At 34.3% G+C, this 20,869-nt stretch overlaps 1 protein-coding gene across 2 annotated transcripts in view; it reads right to left on the minus strand.

Moving 5' to 3' along the window:
• The window catches only part of Ankrd17 (ankyrin repeat domain 17), a 110,807-nt gene extending 90,721 nt beyond the window's left edge, over positions 1-20,086 (minus strand). Inside the window, exon 1 of one of the 2 annotated variants that reach the window (XM_013020182.1) lies at positions 19,946-20,086. In XM_013020182.1, coding sequence (XP_012875636.1) covers positions 19,946-19,999 — 54 coding nt within the window. In that variant the 5' untranslated portion in view covers positions 20,000-20,086. The remainder of the gene's footprint in view (positions 1-19,945) is intronic. The other variant, XM_013020183.1, reaches the window with a different exon arrangement.
• Between the last annotated feature and the right edge of the window lie 783 nt (positions 20,087-20,869).

Consider the following 20,869-nt stretch of genomic DNA (forward strand, 5'->3'; position numbering starts at 1 on the left):
TGCTAGGTAAATACTCTACCACTAAAGCCATATTTCCAGCCCCCTGTTATTACAATTTCTATAGAAAAACTCATTTTGAAGCACAACAAAGTTCTGGATGTAGACATCCTAAATGGTCTGAATAAGAAATTTAAACTATTTTGGGGGCTGGGAAGGTGGCACAGTGGAAAGCGCTTGCCTTGCATGCATGAGGCCCTGGGTTCAATTCCTCAGCACCACATAAGCAAACAGAAAAAAGCTGGAAGTGGCGCTGTGGCTCAAGTGGTAGAGCACTAGCCTTGAGCTGAAGAGCTGAGGGACAGCGCCCAGGCCGAGTTCAGGCCCCATGACCGGACCCCCGCCCCCCCAAAAAAAGAAATTTAAACTATTTTTTCTTTATAATTATGAGGCTGAAACCCAGGGTTTTGCTGCATGCGAGGCCAGCACTCTGCCTCTTAGCTATATGCCCAGTCCTTTAAATATTTTCTGTAGCTTATATGTATAAATGACTTTCAAAGAGATTTGTTATAGGTTTATTCTCAAGGTAAAAATAAAGTCATAAGCATTTCAAGAATAACAAGTGACATGTGAATTATTTGAAAAATTTTTTTTTCAAACTTCAGTATGAAAGTTTGGTTTCTCTGCTGAAAGCTGGTGTCCTATTACTTGAGCCACACCTCCACTACTGGACTGCACATATAACCAATTATCAAATTTCAAGAGCAAAAGAAGTTAAATTATAAGACCCTTAGAAATCATAGGTTAAATTTACTGTACAAATAAGAAATGTGGCAAATTTCTAAATATCCAGCACAAAGACTACTTAATGAATACTTTCTACAAGAAATTTCACTGTTAAAAGTAATAAGACCTTAAACTTTCACAACACCTTAGTAAAGCTAACTTTAAATTCTTCATTTAACTATATCAGGTTGTCACTAGTTAAACTCACTGTTTAAGATTGAAAGTGCAAGCCAGGCACCAGTGGCTCACACCTGTAATCCTAGCTACTCAGAAGGCTGAGATTTGAGGATCATGGTTCAAAGCCAGCCAGGACAAGAAAAAGTCCATGAAACTCTTATCTCCAATTAACCACCAGAAAACCGGAAGTGGCACTATGGCTCAACTGGTAGAGTGCTCAGGCCCAGAATTCAAGCCCCATAACCACCACCATCACCAACAACAAAAAGAAATAGAATGAGTTGGGCATAGTAGTATATGGGTGTAATCCCAGCACTCAAGAAGGCATTGGAGGAAGCTATGCTGTGCTTCACAGAGACCCTGTTTTCAAAACAGGAAAGGAAGTAATATCAGAGAAGGAAATGAAACCCACATACATGATTTAAAACTTTTTTTGTAAACAAGTGAAATCAATTAATATGGCTCATGTAATCCAGTATATCTAAGGGGCATATTTTATTTCTCTTACTATATGTTTCAAATACTTCAAGTTTTTCATACTAATAGTTCACATTATAAGGTATTTACTAATAGTTCACATTATAAGGTATGTTTTCAGAATGTTAACTGAATCTTTGACTAATTTTTTCTAGAACAATATATAATTCTACACACTTGCTCTAGGAAAAGAAGCTCTTTTCTTCAAGCAAAGGTTGTCATACTAATTTAAAAAAATTTGTGTGCACATGTGTGTGTGAGCACATATACGCCAGCCGTGGGCACACTGTGCCTGAGCTTTTTCACTTAAGGCTAGTGCTTGCCACTCAAGCCACAGCTCCACTGGCTTTTTGGTGGTTTACTGGAGATAAATGTCTCACAGACTGTCCTGCATGGTACTGAGATTTAAGTAAATAAAACTAAAGAGAACTTGACTGAAGATATTTGCTTTCAAAAGCAAAATTTTGTGAAATACCACTAGTTTATCCCTACTGAAAATATTCCTTTAAAAATAGAAATGAACACAAGAAAAGGGTATTCTTGGAATCACCAACGCTAAGCTGCTCTTAATACAGAAACCAAAAGTGTAAAATATGGCCTTTAACATTGCAAATATTTGTTAACAATTCCTTAAAATTAGAAAAGTAGACATACACTGTAACATTTTTAAAAAAACATTGGCTTTTTAAACTACAAAAGCTGGAGTTCAAATAATACCAAAGCTGATGTTCTGGGGGACAAGAGTAATTAAGTAACAAAGGCTGTTTAACTCAATTCAGTAACTGAAGAAAACTCAGATAAGATAAATAATTCCCAAATTGGGAAGGAAAAGAACACATACATAGCCCTGAGCCATAACAAAATATAGCTGTTTCACAAGCAAGGGAAGTAGGTGTGGAGGTCATCAATACAATATATTCACTATAATGCTCATTGTTAATATTTTTAAAAGCCTACATGACAGTACAAAAGTGTATAAAACTTTTTAGTAAAAAATGACACACTAGCTGGGCGCCGATGGCTCACACCTATAATCCTAGCTATTCCGGAGGCTGAGATCTGAGGATTGGGGTTCAAAGCCAGCCTGGGCAGGAAAGTCCATGAAACTCGAATCTCCAATATACCACCAGAAAACCGGAAATGGCGCTGTAGCTCAAGTGGTAGAGCACTAGCCTAGGCTGAACTGCTAAGGGACAGTGCTCAGGCCCAGAGTTCAAGCCCCATGACCGACATACTTTTCTCCAAAGAGCAAAAAACAATCAAGTATATGCTATTATAAGAAAGAAACCTAAATCTTTTGTTTTTTAAGATTAAAAATAGAGACAACGGGTGTTTTATTGATGGCATCTCTTTTGCACAAATAAAGATAATAAAAATCAATTCCAATGTGTTACTAATATCAACTGAGAAAGAATTTAAAAAGGGACATTTTATTAAGAAATGAAAATGTGTAACTGCCTGATTTATGTACCTAACAATGTGATAAACATATGAATCTTTCCCAACACCTATCTAAGAAAATGAAAAGTCATTTTGCAAAGATACAGAAGGCTCAGAAATAGAACCAATATTTATACTAAAACCAAACTTAATATAACATAAAGAAATACAGTTTTTAAATTTTATTTAAAAAACTTAAGATGAGTGCAAGTAGCTCATGCCTGTAATCCTACTCAAGAAGTTAAGATCTGAGGATCTTAATTCAAAGCCAGCCTGATCAGGAAAGTCCATAAGACTCTTCTCCATTAATCTACCAAAAAAGCCAGAAGTGGAACTGTGGCTCAAGTAGTAGAGCACTATTAGCCTTGAGCAACAGAGCTCAGCAACAGAGCCCAGGCCCTGAGTTCAAGCCCCAGGACTGAAGTACGTACACATGTACACATACACGTGTACACACACACACACACACACACACACACACACACATTTCAACAAAAAACAAAATTTCAAGTTATAGTAAAGTTTATAACAAAGCTATGATCTTGGTTCATGAATCTAAAAGAATCTAAATTTTAATAATAAAAGGATGATAGTCCATAAGCAAATAAAAGTTTGAATTATGAGCACATTACCTCCTATGAGAAAAAACTATCAGAACCCAAGAAAGACTTAAATCCAAACCCAAATATATCAATGTAAATAATGAGAAAAATAGAAAGGAAGAAACTGAGACAAGGTTTTTGGGGATAAATGTAGCAAAATGAAACAAGTCTTTAAAAACTATTATAAAAGATCAGAGATAAATGGATATTTTTCTACCGTTATTAAAACAAACATTAAAAAAAATCCCAAAAAAGCTACAGCACATATGTACGCTGAAAAAATACCTTTAGGTTTGTCATCAATCTACCATGCAAGACAGCACTAAATAAAAAGGTCCTTAGAAGGGATTTCTACCTAATATAAGAAGCAAATAACCCTTTTAACAGACCTTAATCAATCAGGAATAGCCAACCCTACTTTAAAAAAAATCCAAATAAAATACATAATAAATTCAGTAGTATAAAAAAATCTGCAAGAAAAGGGACAGGGCTAGGGCTCAAACATAAGGCCCTGATTCAAACACTAGTACCATAAAAAGAGTGAAAGACAGGAGTGGGGAGAGAAAGTGTGAGTAAAAGCAGTGATTACCACCCCACTCCCCCCCCTCCCCGCCCCGTGGACCAGGAATTCTTTCTGCAATTCACATTCTTAGCTTGTATTTTAACCTCTCAAGTGATACCACAAAAAATGAGGCTCCCCAATGGACTCATCACCATGCTCATGTACTGTAACCCTCTGTACAGGATCTTTACAATAAAAAAATATATAAATTAAAACAGCAAAAAAAAAAAAAAAGATCCCCTCTCTACCTACTCTAACATACTACTCATTCTCTTTTTATTAATACTATCACTAGCAGAAATTGCCTCATTTTTTGGGTACTTGGTTATTATCTCTCCTCTTTAAATAACAGAAGTGTAATAACTAATGTGTGTACAGCTTCTGCATAACACAGGATCTAAACTTTTGTTGAATAAAATATTTTAAAATATATGATAGATAGTAAATATATTAATTCACCATTCATCTTTGCAATGGAAAAGAATACAGAAAATTAAATTATAATAAAAATTAAATTACAATATTACCATAAAAATATTTGCTAGGCCCAAAAGGAAACTTTGTTTGATTAAATATCAGAAATCCAAGGTATATACAACTTTAGAAAAAAAATTAGGCCTATTCCATTCAAATCAGGAAAAAGATGTCCAAATCAGAAATTGTAGTGAACAGTTCTGAAATACTAACCAATTCAATAAGATTAGAACAAAAAACTAAAGGGGAAAAAGAAAATCTGAAAAAGGAAATGACATCATCTGCAGAAAATGTAATTTTCCTTCTAGAAAGTTCAAGAGAACCAACTGAAAACTAAATAAATAGTAAGGTCAATATAAAAAGAAAACTGTAGCCTTCCAACATACCCATAAAAAAATAAACAAAAGCAGAAGATGTAACTCACAAAAACGGAAAAAAGCACTTTACACTAACACCTAACTTGTTTGTGTTTAAGACCTACATATAAAAAGTGCAAACATTACTGAAGGACATAAAAGAACACCTGAAGAAATGGAGAAGCATACCATTTTCCTGGATGGGAAGACTCAATAGTGTAAAGATGTCAATTCTCCCCAAATTAATCTGTAAATTCAATGCACTTCCAATCAAAATCCCAAAGGGATTTTTAATGGAACTTGACATGTTGACGCTAAAGTTCATCTGGAAGAGAAAATAACAAGAATTGCCAAAAAATTTTTTGAAAAAGACAATGGGAAGGGAACTCCTACTGGATGTCAAATATAATATAAAATGAGAATAATCAAAAACCATAAGGTACTGAATCCAGATTACATATTTTTAGGACTTATATGATAAAGATTGTATTTTTTTCAGGTCAGTGAGAAAAAAAAGACATATCATTAAACTGCATTAATTTTGGAAAATGGATATAAAGCTGAAAAAAAAAGTAATTAGGTGCCTAACCCAAAAAAAAAAAATCCAGATGAATTAACATCTACTAGAAACACAAATAAAACTAAATAGAAGAAAATTTAAGACTGAAATGTAATAATGTAAATAAGGCTTTTATGAAGACTTAGAATGAAAAAAACAGTAAGATTTTAACAGTAAAAAAATTAAAGATCCAAAAATGTCACAAAATAAAAATTGCAACTAAGAGCAAATGTCATAAGTTACATAATGTATTTACAAAAGAATCAAAGAAATTTGGGGGTTTTAGTAACACTACATGGGATAAAATTTTAAGTAAGCAATTTATAACTAAAACAAATTTCCAGTAATGTTTGAGTTCAAAGTGAGATTAGAGTAATAAAACAAGAACATTTTTTAATCTTTGACCTCATAATGCTTAAGGTTTTTGAAAGAAAATTTGCTAAGATCTAAAATTTCAACAGTTAAAATGCAATTTTTATCCTAAGCATTTAATTTACAAAAGTATTTACACATATAAGCAAAGAAATGTGTATAGGGATGTTATTACAACAGTGATTAGGGTAAAATGAAATAATCTCTACATCAATAAACTAGTGGTTAAATAAATACACATTGAATAAGTGGCTTAAGAATGAAGTAAAAGTTTGCTTAAGGCAAGATTTTAAGTCATAGAGCATCTGATAAACAAGTGCAAGACTGACTTCAAATCCCAGTGCCACTAAAATAATAACAATAAAACAATGCAAATAGTATTAGTTATAATTATTATTTTACAGGAGGCTCATGCCTGTAATCCTAGCTACTTGGGAGGATGGGATTGTTTGAATCATAGTCTTGAGATCTTCCAAGCAGAAAAAAAAAAATCCATGTCTTGACCCCCTCTTCTCAACGAAGTGCTGGATTGGGTGGTTGAAGCCTATTACACAAAGTAGGTTCCATGTGTTAATAGGTGAAAATGAACTCAGGTGCATGCCCAGTCAGGAAGTAAGAAAAAAAATAAGCGGCAAAATCAAGGCTAGAGGCATGACTTAGAGATAAAAGAGCCAGTTTAGGAAGCACAAGACCCTAAAATCAAATCCTACTGCTACCAAGAAAGGAAGGAAGGAAGGGAAGAAGGAAGGAGGGAATAAGAAGGAAAGGAAAAAAGAAAGAGACCACACAGAATAGTCTTCAGACCAAGACCTAAATCTCAATACTATTACAAACTGTAGCATTCTGTACCATTACACTCACTTTAGCCTGCATCATTTGTCTTCCATAAAAGATTAATAGTGATGGTTCACTCCAGTTTGTCTATTGTCCTCCCTTGAAAATTAACTCTCTTGAGCAGAGACACTATTTTGTTCATTATCTAGTCCTTGACACCTAAAAGTATCATAAAAAAATTAAAAACATTTATCAAGTAAATGTATAAATACTGGTGCAGAAAGATCTCTATATTACAACAGGTGTGGAAAAGTCACCTGCAATAAAATGTATTTACTTATTAATAGTGATAAAGAATAAAATCAATAGGGTAACATCTCTTAAATTATTCCATATTCTTCTGCATTGTTTATAAAAATTTTCTATGTCTAAAATTTTACCTTTGATTTTAATAAATAATTAAGAGGTAAAGAAAATCCAACTTTTCAAAACTTAAAAAAAAAAAATCAGCTGGTAAATTGGTACATGCTTGTCATTCAGGCGATGGTAGGAAGTATAAAACAGGAGAATCAGGGAATCACTATCCCAGTCTGGACAAAAGCAGAAACCATCTCAAAATTACCAGCAAACATAACAACAAAAAAGGCTAACGGTGTGTCTTAGCAGTAGCACATCTGCTAAGTAAGTGCATGGTCCTGTGTTCAAATCCCAATATTGCTACTAACAATTCCAAATTAAAGCCAGCCATACTGGCAAGTTTCTGTAATTCTATCACTGGAGGATGAAGAAGGGAGATCACAAGTTCCAAGTCAACCTAAGTAGGATACAGAGTGAAACCTATCTCCACACACAACACCAAAAAGAAAAACAAGACTCACCATTTTCATTTGTTTAACAAAAATGTGGTGAATTTCTATTTATTTTAAATTCTCATCAAGACTAGAAATTATTTTTCCTCTTTCAGGACAAAAATCACAAGGCACTTTTGCTTTACATTTAATGGTTAGTGAACGGGTAACATCTCTTCCTGTGTTTACTGGGCATTTTCTTTCTTGAGTATATGTTAAGATCTTTTCTTCAATTTTTATTGGATTTTTTTTCCCTTACCAAGTTATGAGTCTTTTTTTTTTGCCAGTAATGGGGCTTGCAATCAGTCTCATGCTCCCAACTTGATTTTCTGTTCACAGCTGGTGTCCCACTAGTTTAGCCATGATCTCAGTTTGCTGGTTATTTTGGAGATGGACTATTACAGTCTTTTCTGCCTGAGCTATCTCAAATCTTAGCTTCCTGACTAGCTAGATTAGAGGCATGATATAACCTGTATCTAGCTGAGAATTCATAATATATTGGGGAACAAATCTTTTATTAGAAAACTAGTTTGCACTTAAGTGGCTTGTCTTTCCTTCAGCATCTTAATACTTTCTAAGGAATACTTTTAATTTGTATAAAATACAAATTAATCATTTTGACTTCTATTTTTGTGTCTGTACCTTAAAACTCTTTATTGAACTCCTTCTGCAACTTTCCACTGAAAGTCAATTACTCATGCATTATAAGACCTTCTGTTGACTTTCTACACTGTTCGATTAATTATGTTGTTTATCTCATTAATAATTTAATTCATAGTTTTCAAAATTCTTTTAGCTTGTTGGGGCCTTGTCTATGCAGATATTAGAAAGATTCTTAATTTTATACAGTACATTTCATGCCCGAAAAGCCTCATGGAATTTTGCTATGCCATTTTGGGAGAGAGGGGAACAGAAGAAAGCATTATCGTACTTATCAACCCACCTATAATTTTACTTAGGTGATCTCTTACTTCTCTCAGGTTTTATTGAACAATTTGTTTAAATTAGTCTGGGGTTTGAAGTAATGTTCACGTACATTTCATATGCACTCATTGTAGTAACAAAAAAACAGTACGAGCAGTGGGTCGTATTTATAATTCTAGGTATTCAGAAGGCTGAAATCTTCAGATCATTGCTCAAAATCAGCCAAGGCAGACATATCTGAAAGACTCTTATCTCCAATTAACCAGCAAAAGGCTAGAAGTGTAGCTTAAGTAGTAGAAAGCCCGTCTTAAGCAAAAAGAGACAGGCAAGAGCACAAGTACAGGCACAAAAAGGGAGGAGAGGGGCTTTATCAGGAGCTACTGGCTCATGCTTGTAAATACTAGTTACCCAGGAGGCTGAGAGCTGAAAATCACAGTTCAAAGCCAGTCTGGATAGGAAAGTCCATGAGACTATCTCAAATAAACTACCAAGAAGTTTGAAGTGGTGCTGTGGCTCAAGTGGTAGAATGCTATAGTCTTAAACACAAAAGCTCAGGGACAGTGCTCAAGCACGGAAATCAAGCCCCAGGACTTCAGAGTTTATGAATATGAACAACAATAGGAAAAGAAAAAAGGGAAAAAGAAACATAATGTGCTTGCAGAATTTACTATTGAATAAGAAAAGCCAATTGTAAACTATCTCTTAAAATTCAAGTTAGTAGGTTGGGGATATAATAGCTCAGTGGAACAGCATTTGCCTGGCAAGTGCAAGACCGTGAGTTCAGTCCTCATCTCTGCCAAAAAATAAAAAAATAAAATTCAAGTAAGAGAAAAATATTAATTCGCCATTCTAAGATTTTAAAAACCTTTAACGGAAGAAATGGTGTTAAGGATCACACAGCAAAAATGACTGTTTTGTTATTCCTCCCACATCTGTATCTATTTAATTTACTGCTTAATAGTTTTGAAAACTAGTATACATTAATTGTACACAGAGGAAGATTTCATATTCATATACTCTGGTCATATTTGTTATCGCCCCTTGTTTTAATGCCTGTCCTGGGGCTTGAACTCACGGCCTAGGCTCTGTTCCTAAAGATTTTTAGCTCAAGGCTAGTGCTCTTACTACTTGAGTCACAGCTCCACATCTATTTTGGTGGTTCATGGGGGGATCATGTATTTCCTGTTCAGTTAAATGGGTCTAATACTCTTGACTACTTCAAATCATATATATATTATTTGTGTGTGCGTGCATGTCTGTGTGCACACGCGCACCTGTCCTGAAACTTGAACTCAGAACCTGGGTGCTGTTCTGAGATTTTGGGGGTGAGGAGGGTGGGGGTAGTTATGGGTTTGGACTGGGCACTGTCCCTGAGCTCTTTGGCTCAAAGATAAGAGCTACCACTTTCAGCCACAGCTCCACTTCCAGTTTTTGAGTGGTTGGCTGGAGATAAGTGGAGGGAGCTTTTCTCCCTGGGCTGGCTTCCAACCACAATCCTCAGATCAACTTCCTGAATAAAAGGTGTGAGCCACCAGCACAGGGCCTTTTATTACTTCTTCATGTGGAAAATGTCCAAAAAGAGTCTCACAACTCTGTCTTTCTGACTTTTCTGTCTGGGCCAGCTTTGAACCACAATCCTAAAATCTCAAGTTTAGGATTACAGGCCTGACCCACCAGCACCCAGCTGTTGTGAGATTTTTTTTTTTTGGGGGGTCTGGTCATGGGGCTTGAACTCTGGGCCTGGGCGCTGTCCCTCAGCTCTTCAGCTCAAGGCTAGCACTCTACCACTTGCGCCACAGCACCACTTCCGGCTTTTTTCTTTTTGCTTATATGGTGCTGAGGAATCGAACCCAGGGCCTCAGGCATGCAAGGCAAGCACTCTACCACTGAGCCACATTCCCAGCCCCCCTTTTTTAAATTCAATACTAACACTCACCCACTTGAGCAGAGCTCTCCTTCAGACTTTTTGGGAGTTCACTAGATCTAAGGCTTTCCTACTTGGCATCAAACGGTGATCCTCAGATCTCAGCTTCCTGAGTAGCTAGTATTACAGGCATGAACCACCAGTTCCAGGCAAGTCCCCTCACTCCACTTTTTTGTGCCTAAAAAAGCGGCTTGAATCCAGTTTGATTTAGATTTTTTAAAACTTGAGGGTGCCCATACACATATAATGTCAAGATACTTCCAAATTTATGCCAAAGTGTTGTATTCTGTAAGGATATTAAGATTGAAATATACAATCATCTACCTAATTTAATGGGTGCTCACATTAGGAAGTTTTATTAAAATATCACTAACTTTGACCCATTTCTTGAAGTTATTATGAGAATATGAAATTTCATTTAATTATCAATATTCACACCTACACACTTAGAAGTTTTACACTGCTCAAACTATTCTAATGAAAATACATATGTCATAAATGCATATCAACTAAGTAAAATCAATGCCATTAATTATTTCAGTTGATAAAGAGATCACTTAAGAATAGGTCTAAATGAACAACAACAACAACAACAAAAAATCTGAAGAATTTTATCAAAATTTCTATATAGTATGCTGGTAAAATATATTTGAAACATTCATATGCAAAACTTCAAATGAAACCCACTTTTATAAAGCCAAAAATGGTAACTGATTGTTTCCTAAAATTCTGTGCATAAACAAACAAGCATCACAAGGAAAACAAGAAAATTAAAAGGTAACTTGTTGTTAGTGAATTGGAACTCTACCAAGTCACAGAAATTCCATCAAAATCAGTATTCTGGCCTAAATCAAATATCTTCCAACAAAATTAAAGCCAACCTTTCTCCTAATGATACTCAAATAAATTACTGATAAACTGGTGAATATGAAATAAATGCTGATAATCCTTAAACATCCAAGGTAAGGAATATGACCTAAAACTTTTAACATATAGAAAGTAAACAAGAATTTGAAGTGTTCATCATCACACACACACACACACACACACACACACACACAACACCCCACCCAAGCCCCTCTAATACCCTGAAATAATATTAAAAAAAAAAGAAAAAGTGATCTGTATTAAAAAATTCTACAATTGTCCACTTACAACACATCATTTGGAGACTCAAATTATGCCTTATGATTATAACAGACATCAGCAACCTTGCTAGACATTAGAAGTGAACTCCTTGCTCTGGAGTTCTTTATGGCTATTAAGACAAGGTCAACTATAAGCTGCTCAAAACATACATTTGTTTGTGTGTATGTGCACATGGATACACAATGTCAAGATAATGGCTGGACACAGTAGCATATGCCATCCATAACATGGAGAAGTTACAAGATCACAGCCCAGGCCAGCCTGGGCACTGAGACCCTACCTTAAAATTAACAAGCACAAAAAGGGCTATAAGAATAGCTCATGTGGTAGAAGTATAGCAAGCCCAAGGTCCAAGTTCAATATGCAGTGCCATCAGAAAAAAAAATTTTAAAGTAAGTTTCAGCACTTTTTTTCATCAAACTGCTAATAAAAAAATCTCATATTATAACTGAGAATAACAGTTTTATATTCTCTCAATCTCCTTTAAAATATCAATTAAAGTAAGGACATATCCTAAAAACTTTACAGTTTTGTCTATCTGGAATTCACTAAGATCTTTTCAAGTTCAATTCTCCACTTAATTTCTCAACCTTATGTCACTATGAACAACAGATCCTTCCCTAGTCTGCCCTAGTTTTAACTTTAATTATTAGTAGTACTAATGACTATATTCAATAGTATTATTTTCTCCTCTAATTGTATATTGCCATTCTTTCCAACTAGAATGTAAACTCCATGAAAGTAGTATTTTCCTCTGTCTTCTTGCTGTAGTTATAGCTATACAGGATAGTAAGTGGAAGTTTACTGAATAGGTATCACATTTCTGAAGACATTAACTCTAATATAAACTCTTAATTTAGAGATCCTAAGACATCTTCATGTTTTCTGTATTTTTCATCTGCTTAAAAAGTTTCTGACAAGACAGTACATCTACAAATATATTTATCTTCATCTAGAATAGTTGATCTGCAACGAAAAACTATATTGGTTAATCCTAGGTTCTTCTTGAAACTAACATTAAATACTAAAACTATTCTTGTTTTAACAGTAATTTTCTTATATTTTTAGTAACTCATAAAAACTGTTTAACAATCTGACAAATATTCAGAAAAATACACAAATGTTACATCAAAATAAAGTTATACTTCAAGGAGAAGGGCCAAAGAATATTATAAAAACTGTCCCAAATGTGAAATTATAACTAATCCAGATAGCCAACAATAACAGTAAACTTCCAAACTATGTAAATCAGAAAGAAAAAAGCTCAAACCCTATACTAAAGTCAGGACATTGGGAGTGGAGGGGATATTATAGCCTACTAATGTAATCTCAACTCTAGCGGTGGATATCTATAGAGCTGTAGTTGCAAGCAAGCCTTCACAAAAAGTTATCAATAAAAAGTATTTGAAACAAAGCAAGCCTATAATCTTTAAAACATCAATAGGTAACCTGGGTTAATTTATGTTAATATAAATGACTTTTAGTTATACTTCATATCATATATTTCTCTAGGAAGTGGCGCTGTAGCTCAAGTGGTAGAGTGCTCGCCTTGAGCTGAAGAGCTGAGGGACAGCGCCCAGGCCCAGAGTTCAAGCCCCACGGCCAACAAAAAAAAAAAAGCTTAAAGCATATATTTCTCTAATCAAAGTCAAGAAAAATTCAAAGATATTCTCAAAGGCAAAAAAGATAGGAATTCTTCACTGTATAACAATAGAAAAATGCAGGTATTAAATATTTTAGGTATTTAATTAAATAAAGTTTATATTCATAAAGAATACTAGAAAAAAGAACAAAATGAGGAAGATGGCTGAAAGATACCTTGGTATAAAATATTGCACAATTATAACAATTTGTCTTCCCTTTTTAAAGAGAGGGCTTTACTTGAAGTTGTGACTCAGCAGTAGAGTACCTGCCTGAAAACATGTGCCTTGAATTCAAGCTCTAGTACTGTCAAAAAATAAATTGAGAGAGTCATCTCTATATACAGCTGAGGATAGCTTAGAATGTCCCTATGTAACCCAGGCCAGTCTCAAACTTCCTATCATCCAGTCAGGTCCCCAAAGTACTGAAATTACAGGCACGTACTATCACCCCTGGCTACAAAAAAATTTTTAAAGGAAAGTTTCCAGGTATGTGTGAACACATTAACCAGTAACATGTATTGAAGGACTGGGAATGTGGCTTACTGGTAGAGTGCTGTATTGAAAAAATTTAACTAGCAATGAAAAAATTTATTAGCTAGTATTGAAAAAATTTAACTAGCATTTTCTTACAAAATACATGAATTCAGAAATTTCTCAAGCTTGCTTAAGTACTTCATACCAATTCATTTATTTCTATTATCATTGGTAAGGTGCTGGGGATCAAACTGTATCCTAGGCAAGCACTCAACCACTGAGCTACATTTGATCATCTATAATGATCTTATGATAAGAAGACATAAATTACATGTCACAAAAGCTGAGCAAGTGGTAACAGGGCCAATTTTAGGTCAGAATCAACTACGGGTAAACAAGTCAGATGAAAAAGCCAAAAAAATGAAAAGAATAAAATCAAATTGGCAGCAAAATTTAAACTGCAAATAGAGGACTAAAATCTAGCCAGACGCCGGTGGCTCATGCCTGTAATCCTAGCTGCTCAGGAGGCTGAGATCTGAGGATCTCGGTTCAAAGCCAGCCCAGGCAGGAAAGTCCATGAAACTGGTCTCTCCAATAAACCACCAGAAAACTGGAAGTGGCCCTATAGCTCAAATGGTAGAGCGCTAGCCTCGAGCTGAAGAGCTGAGTGACAGTGCTTAGGCCCAGAGTTCAAGCTCCATGACAAAAAAAAAATCGAGAAAATCTGTAAAAGGGAAAGAAATCATGATGAAACAGCATACACCAAAGTCGAAAGAGAAAAAGAAAGAGAGAAAGTCAAGATCAGAGACTGAATTATGAAGTCAGGTACAAAGAAAACCAAAACCATTTAACACTGGAATAGTACTGTTCATCTCTTTCATCTCTACAATCACTTGGAATTTTGGAACCCTGAGAAAGACTAGTCTTTGAAAAGTGGAAATGTAGAAAGAGAGACAGATATATTGTTTATTCGTATTACTGAAGTAGAGTGTGATATGATAGTACGAGTATAAATGTATTTATATAAATTCAAACATGAGGAAATTATAAACTTAATTATAAATTATTCAATTTTGCTACTTAACAAAGAAAAATAAAATTAACATCTTAGTTTTTAGATATAGACATTATTCTGAAATAATTTTTATTTTTATAGAAAATATAAAGATGACCTAGTCTCTAAGAAAGAACTCTCTAGACTAAAATGAAAACCAAAACAGTACCTGTGATACAAAGGCTAAAAATGAAGTCAATAGCCTCCAAAATGAAAAGCAATCCAAATTTGACCAAAATACTTCATATACTTGATTTACATGCCAAAATGTATGATTATTTGAGAAGCCCATCATCAACTACTCAGGAGAATTTAAGCAGAGATAGACATAACTCTCAAAATAAGAATGATCTTAATCTCTCAATTCAAGAGGTCTAACACAAAAATCTGCTTTATCTTCAAGGCTCAAGTTTTTACCTGTCAAATAGTGGATGATGAGCAAGTTAGATTTCTAGGCATAGAAAAGGCCTAGAAATTCTGTCTCCAATTAACCTGCCAAAAGTAGAGGTAGAAGTGGGGCTCAAATGATAGAGCTCCAGCATTTCTAAGCATAGGGTCTTGAGTTCAAGCCACAGAACCACTGAAACAATAATAAAAAATTTGGTCTATGATTAAACATTCCACTAAAACATGGTATTCTTTGCAAAGATTATTTACCAATATTTGTCTTTTAGCTATCTTCTACTATTCTCCTAAAATTGGCATGAAAGCAGTACTGTAACTTTTGCCTACCCTTTCCAGTAAAATTTTTAAGTAAGGCTATCCGTATAGTATAATATAGTAGTAGGAACATGTATATAAAGAATATGCAAGCATTTATGCATGTTGTGTGTTTGGGTAAATATACTATTAGCATTTACAGGTAAATCAAAAAATAACTCTTAAAGATAAAAATATGAAGATAATATCTATTGGATGTTCTTGACAGCCTCACATTTACAAACATATGTAATAAAACAGGCATATATAAAAAGGCAACCAGAGTTGGGTACCAGCTCAAGTCTGTAATCCTAGCTACTCAGAAGACTGAGATCTGAGGATCAGGGTTCACAGCCTGAACAGGCAGGAAAGTCTATGAGATGCTCATCTCCAATTAAGTACCAAAAAGGCTGGCATTTGAGCTGTGACTCAAGTGGGCAAAAAACTCAGAAACAGTGTCCAGGCCAAGTTCAAGTCCCAGGACCCACAACAAACAAAAATATCCTTACACACACACACACACACACACACACACACACACACGCTCTCTCTCTCTCACACACAGAAATGTCAGATATGGGGGAAAAAATTGGATGATTTTTTTTCCTGATTGTTTTCTTTATGTACCAGTAGGGGTGAACTCAGGGCCCTGGGCACTAACTCTTAGCTTTCTCACTCCAGGATGGCTCTATACCATTTGATCCACAGCTGGTTTTTTGCAAGTTTTAATTGGAATAAAAGTCTCACTAATTTTCCTGCCTAAGTTGGCTTGGATCAGGACCTCAGATCTCAGCCTCCAGAGTAATGAGGATTATAGGTATGAGCCACAGACACCTGGTTTATACTTAACTAAAGTATGATTAAGATTTATTTCCATTATAACTGAGAAAAGTCATCAAAATTCTAAAATTATAATCATGTCTCAGGAAAAATAATAAGCACTAATTTCTAACATGTATATTCCTTTCCTGGGTATATTTCCTTTGACAGAAGTAGTATGGGCACAAGAACAAAAGATTAGTTTGGTCTAGAGAAGAAAACAGTGATTAGATTTACCAAATTATCCTTTCATAACTAGATGAAAATGATTTAAGTTCAAATCAACTAGTTTATTATAAATTTTTAAAACTTGTAATATTTGGCTTAAGATTTAAGATATCAAAATCCAGTTAAATATATTTGGATATATACATAATTTAAACATCATATATATACATATGGAGATCATATATATATATATATATATATATATATGGAGATAGACTGATGACAAATCCATTTAAAAGGGAAACCACAATAATATGAAAATTGATCTGGACTATATTCACTCATCTAATTTTACTTCTCCCCCCCACCCTGTTTTGTGAAATGAGGCTTGAATTCAGGGCCTGAGCACTGTCCCTGAGCTTTCTCCTCAAGGCTAGTACTCCACAATGTGAGCTATTTGGTGGTTAATTGGAGATAAGAATCTCAGAAATTTTCCTGCCCAAACTGGTTTCAAACTATGATCCTAAGATCTCAGCCTCCATGTTTATCACTGGGGCTCAGCAATGTTAATACTAATTTTAAGTTTTGTTTAAAAAAGATTTAATAAAAGCATCTTTAAAAAATTCATGATTCAAAGAACCAAGACAGATAAAGAGTTTAATGGTAATTTAATGTAACTAAGCAGAATCTAAATGAAGTTTCCTATGTTCAAGAAACAAAACCACAAACATGGAAAATCATAGGAACAATGACATTAGGTACAATGTAAGTTGACAAGGTAGCATATAAATGAACTTTACTGTCCAGCTTTATATTTATCTATTATTGGACATTTATGCAAGATTATCCCTTTTAGAAAAAAGAATATGGTGGGTGTTGGTGGCTCACAGTCTAGCTACTCAGGGAGCTGAGATCTGATAATTTGATGTTGGAAGCCAGCCTGGACAGAAAAATCCATGAGACTATTATCTATTATTAACCAGCAAAAAGCTCTAATTGAATTATGCATGACTCTGGACATTCACACACAGTGAGACCAAAGGAGAATATTCTTAGGAGAGGGACACAAAGGCAACACATGCCTATGTGTATCTGGTCATATAAAATAGTATTTATTGAAATGAACTCCAGGAAATGGAAACAAGGTTTTAACTTCATTTCTGTTTTTCTTTTCTTTTCTTCTTTGGGAATGTAAAGAGGAACACAGAAATGGAGAAACAAAGGCAAACAAATGCAGCAGCTGTACTCATTAAACATTGTTAAAAATGAACTACACAACTTATGGGTGGGAGTGGGAGGGCAAAACAGGGAGAAAGCAAGGGAAAGGGTGACATTGTTCAAAAAGAAATTTGTGCTGGGTGCCAATGGCTCATGCCTGTAATCCTACCTACTCAGGAGGCTAAGATCTGAGGAGTGGTTTGAAGCCGGTGAGGCAGAAAAGTCCCTCCAGTGAGATTCTTATCTCCATTTAACCACTCAAAAACTGGAAATGGCACTGTGGTTCAAGTAGTAGAGTCCTAGCCTTGACCACAAGAGGCTCAGGGATAGTGCCCAGGCCCTGACTTCAAGCCCCACAACAGAAAGAAGGAAGAGGGAGGAAGGAAGAAGAAAGAAATGTATTCTTTACCTGACATACATAACTAACTGCTCTACAGATATAACTTTATAATTACCATTTAGAATATTTTTTAAGTCATAATTTAATTTTTTTCTAGAAAACTAATTCACTTGTAATATCAGGTGCTTTAGAAAATGGTAAATCAGAGGGAGAAAGAGGGCAAAGGAGTGACACTGTCCAAAAAAAAAAAAGTACTATTAACCTGACTTATAACTGCTCTGTACATTACCTTTATAATAACTAAATTTTTTTTACAAAGAAAACGATACATTTCACTTCAGAGTACACTTACTCTGGCATTTTTAATTTTCATTATATTCCTTAAAATTGTGGAAAATAATCCTTTCAATTCCATGGAATCTGCCCATTACTGATGATAAGTCAAATCATATGCTTTAGAGAAAACTGTATACTATCTCAATGCAACAGGCATAAAGTATCCAAATTAGAATCAAACAAAGTACAAAGTTGTTTGAATAACGAGTAGCAATGAACTAATTAGGTAATGTGAAATCCTAACCTAAACATTCGTTACTCATTATTTGATCTTTCAATTAAAATTACTTAATTTTGATGAAAATAATAAAAAAATCAACATTTAACCTAGCATTTATAAATCTGTAATTACAAAGCACAAGTTTCTGAATTTTTACCAGAAAATGAGTAAGATTTCTTAAATATTGGGAATTACACAGCCAAGAAAAGTGTCAAACAAATTTATCAAAAACTATAACAGATACTTGCATAAACTTTAAAGCAAAAACTTTAAAATGCTAACTAAAATGTACCCCCCTAAAAACATTTTGTGACCACAGGTAGCAATTACTAAAGTCCTTTGTTGAAAATGCATACCATTATTTTTATGTAAATACTTTTACAACATTTTTACAGAAACTCACTAGCCACATAAGTTAGTAGGAAAAAAAGGTAAAGAATGCAAATAATCACACAATTCAATTCACACAATAGCTTTCAGGAAAAAAAGGAAGAAAAGAAAAACATATTGGTAGATATCTGCAAGAAAGTAGCTAATACAATGGAATCAGTTTTCAGTCTGCAGAACCATGAGACTTGCTGCAATGTCAGCTCCAGGCACACACAGAGGGACTCCAGAAAATGCTCATTGATCATGCAGCACTTTATAATGCGCATAGGCTTTTTTCTCCTGCTAACCCCGCCTAGCTTCCCTTTGCAGCTTCTCTAAACCCTCTCCCTACAAAGAAACCTCTTCCTGGAGGCAGTGAAATAGTTAATGAAATTATCCAAGTAGTCAAAATATTAAAGAATTCTACTCATCCCATTAAATCTCTGTATAAATCATGTTTTTTCTTAATGAGAAAAAAATAAACAGCAAAACCCCTTAAGTATCTGTACGTATAAATACAGATTTTGGTAGCAAGCCATAACTAAGACCAAAATCAATTGGTTTCACTTTGACATATATTTCCTTGAACTGATTCTACTCAAATTAGATTTTTCTGAAACACAGTCAGAAAAAAAAAAAGATTTAAAGTTTTCATGACTTAAAATACAAGAAATTTTTATTGGACCACTCTAGCACCCTCAATTTTAGGTTCCAAACATTTTAATCTCATAATTGAAAGTCAAATGAAAAAAACAATCTGACCAGTGTACTACCTAAATCAAGCAATTAATGTATAGGCTTAGTTTTAAGCTAAAATAGCCAGTTGTTTTTAATAGTTAATTACAAGCACAGCTTTAAGCTTAAATATGTAAATGATCTCTAAGACGGTGATACTAAACCTACTCAAAGCTGCTTTGCAGACCCCACCTTCTAATGAGTTAATCTAAAGGTCAACAGCAGCAGAAGCTATTTTTTAAAATCAAGACCTAACCCCCTTTCCTTTTTTTCCCTTACTATATATATTTACATTTTTAAGACATGAAGTTAAATAAAACAATTCTCGACTTCTTTAGGAATCATGAGAATCAGACTGACACACTCTCACATGAAAGGTCTGATCGTGTCTTGCTTTTATGCTCTGCCTCTCTTTGCTCTCTCCTCTAATCTATTCATCTGTAAAATAATTCCATAAGATTTCTTTGTTCAGGTTTCAACTTGCATTTCATTTACAAACATAACCCTACCTCAAGAATATCTTCTAGAACATATGCTTCCATTTCAGCCGCTGTCTCCACCATGTTTTATCAAACTGCCATGTTTCTTACTGCACTATGATTAGATCATTGCCAGCAGGAACACTCCTCTGTGTCAGCAAGGGAACAGGAAATGGAATGTTCTATTACATGCCTAAAGCAGCTTAGCTGTTCACTAGCCAGGCATCTACCAAAAGAGCAGGGGGTGACTCACTGTGTATTTTTTAAAGATACAGAAGCTCTATTCCAAAGCAAACTTCTGTCAAGTAATTTCAACATACACAATGAATAAGCTCTCTTACTTTACTATTTCAAATTATAAAAATCTTTAGATTTCAAAAATGAAATAATTATATGTATTTTTAAAATAACTAACACGTCTGGATTCCTGGCTGAACAAAAGAGGCTGAAGTGGGTTACGCAGCAATTTATCGTTAGTAAAGCCTTGCAGTGAGATTAATGGCTATATTAAAGATGCAAAGAGGTGGCAAAATAAAGCCAAGTTAGAAATGTGCAATATCAGGCAAATGGATTATATAGCACATATGCTAGTTGTTGACTTGAGAATAACGAATAATTAATGTAGATTAAAAAACCAGTAAACTTGTTTTCTATAAATCTGTAATATATATATAAATCTATAATCTGTAAATACTTATACAAGAACAAGATTTAACATTCTAATGACATGATTAAGCTAAAAAAATATATGATACCATGACATACTCATTTTCTGGTAATGCCAGAAAATTCATTTTATAGTCACTCATCATAAATGCTGAGATTAGAAAGTATTCTAGGTGCAGTTGAGATAGATACAAAGTATACTACTACAGTTTCTGGAATTAAGGAAACACTATTACTGTGCCAGGCAACATAGTTATTTTTACAAGTGTATTAAAAAAAAACTCAGAC

The sequence above is a fragment of the Dipodomys ordii genome, unplaced genomic scaffold (genome assembly GCF_000151885.1).
Source record: "Dipodomys ordii isolate 6190 unplaced genomic scaffold, Dord_2.0 Scaffold49, whole genome shotgun sequence".
In the NCBI taxonomy this organism is placed as follows: domain Eukaryota; kingdom Metazoa; phylum Chordata; class Mammalia; order Rodentia; family Heteromyidae; genus Dipodomys; species Dipodomys ordii.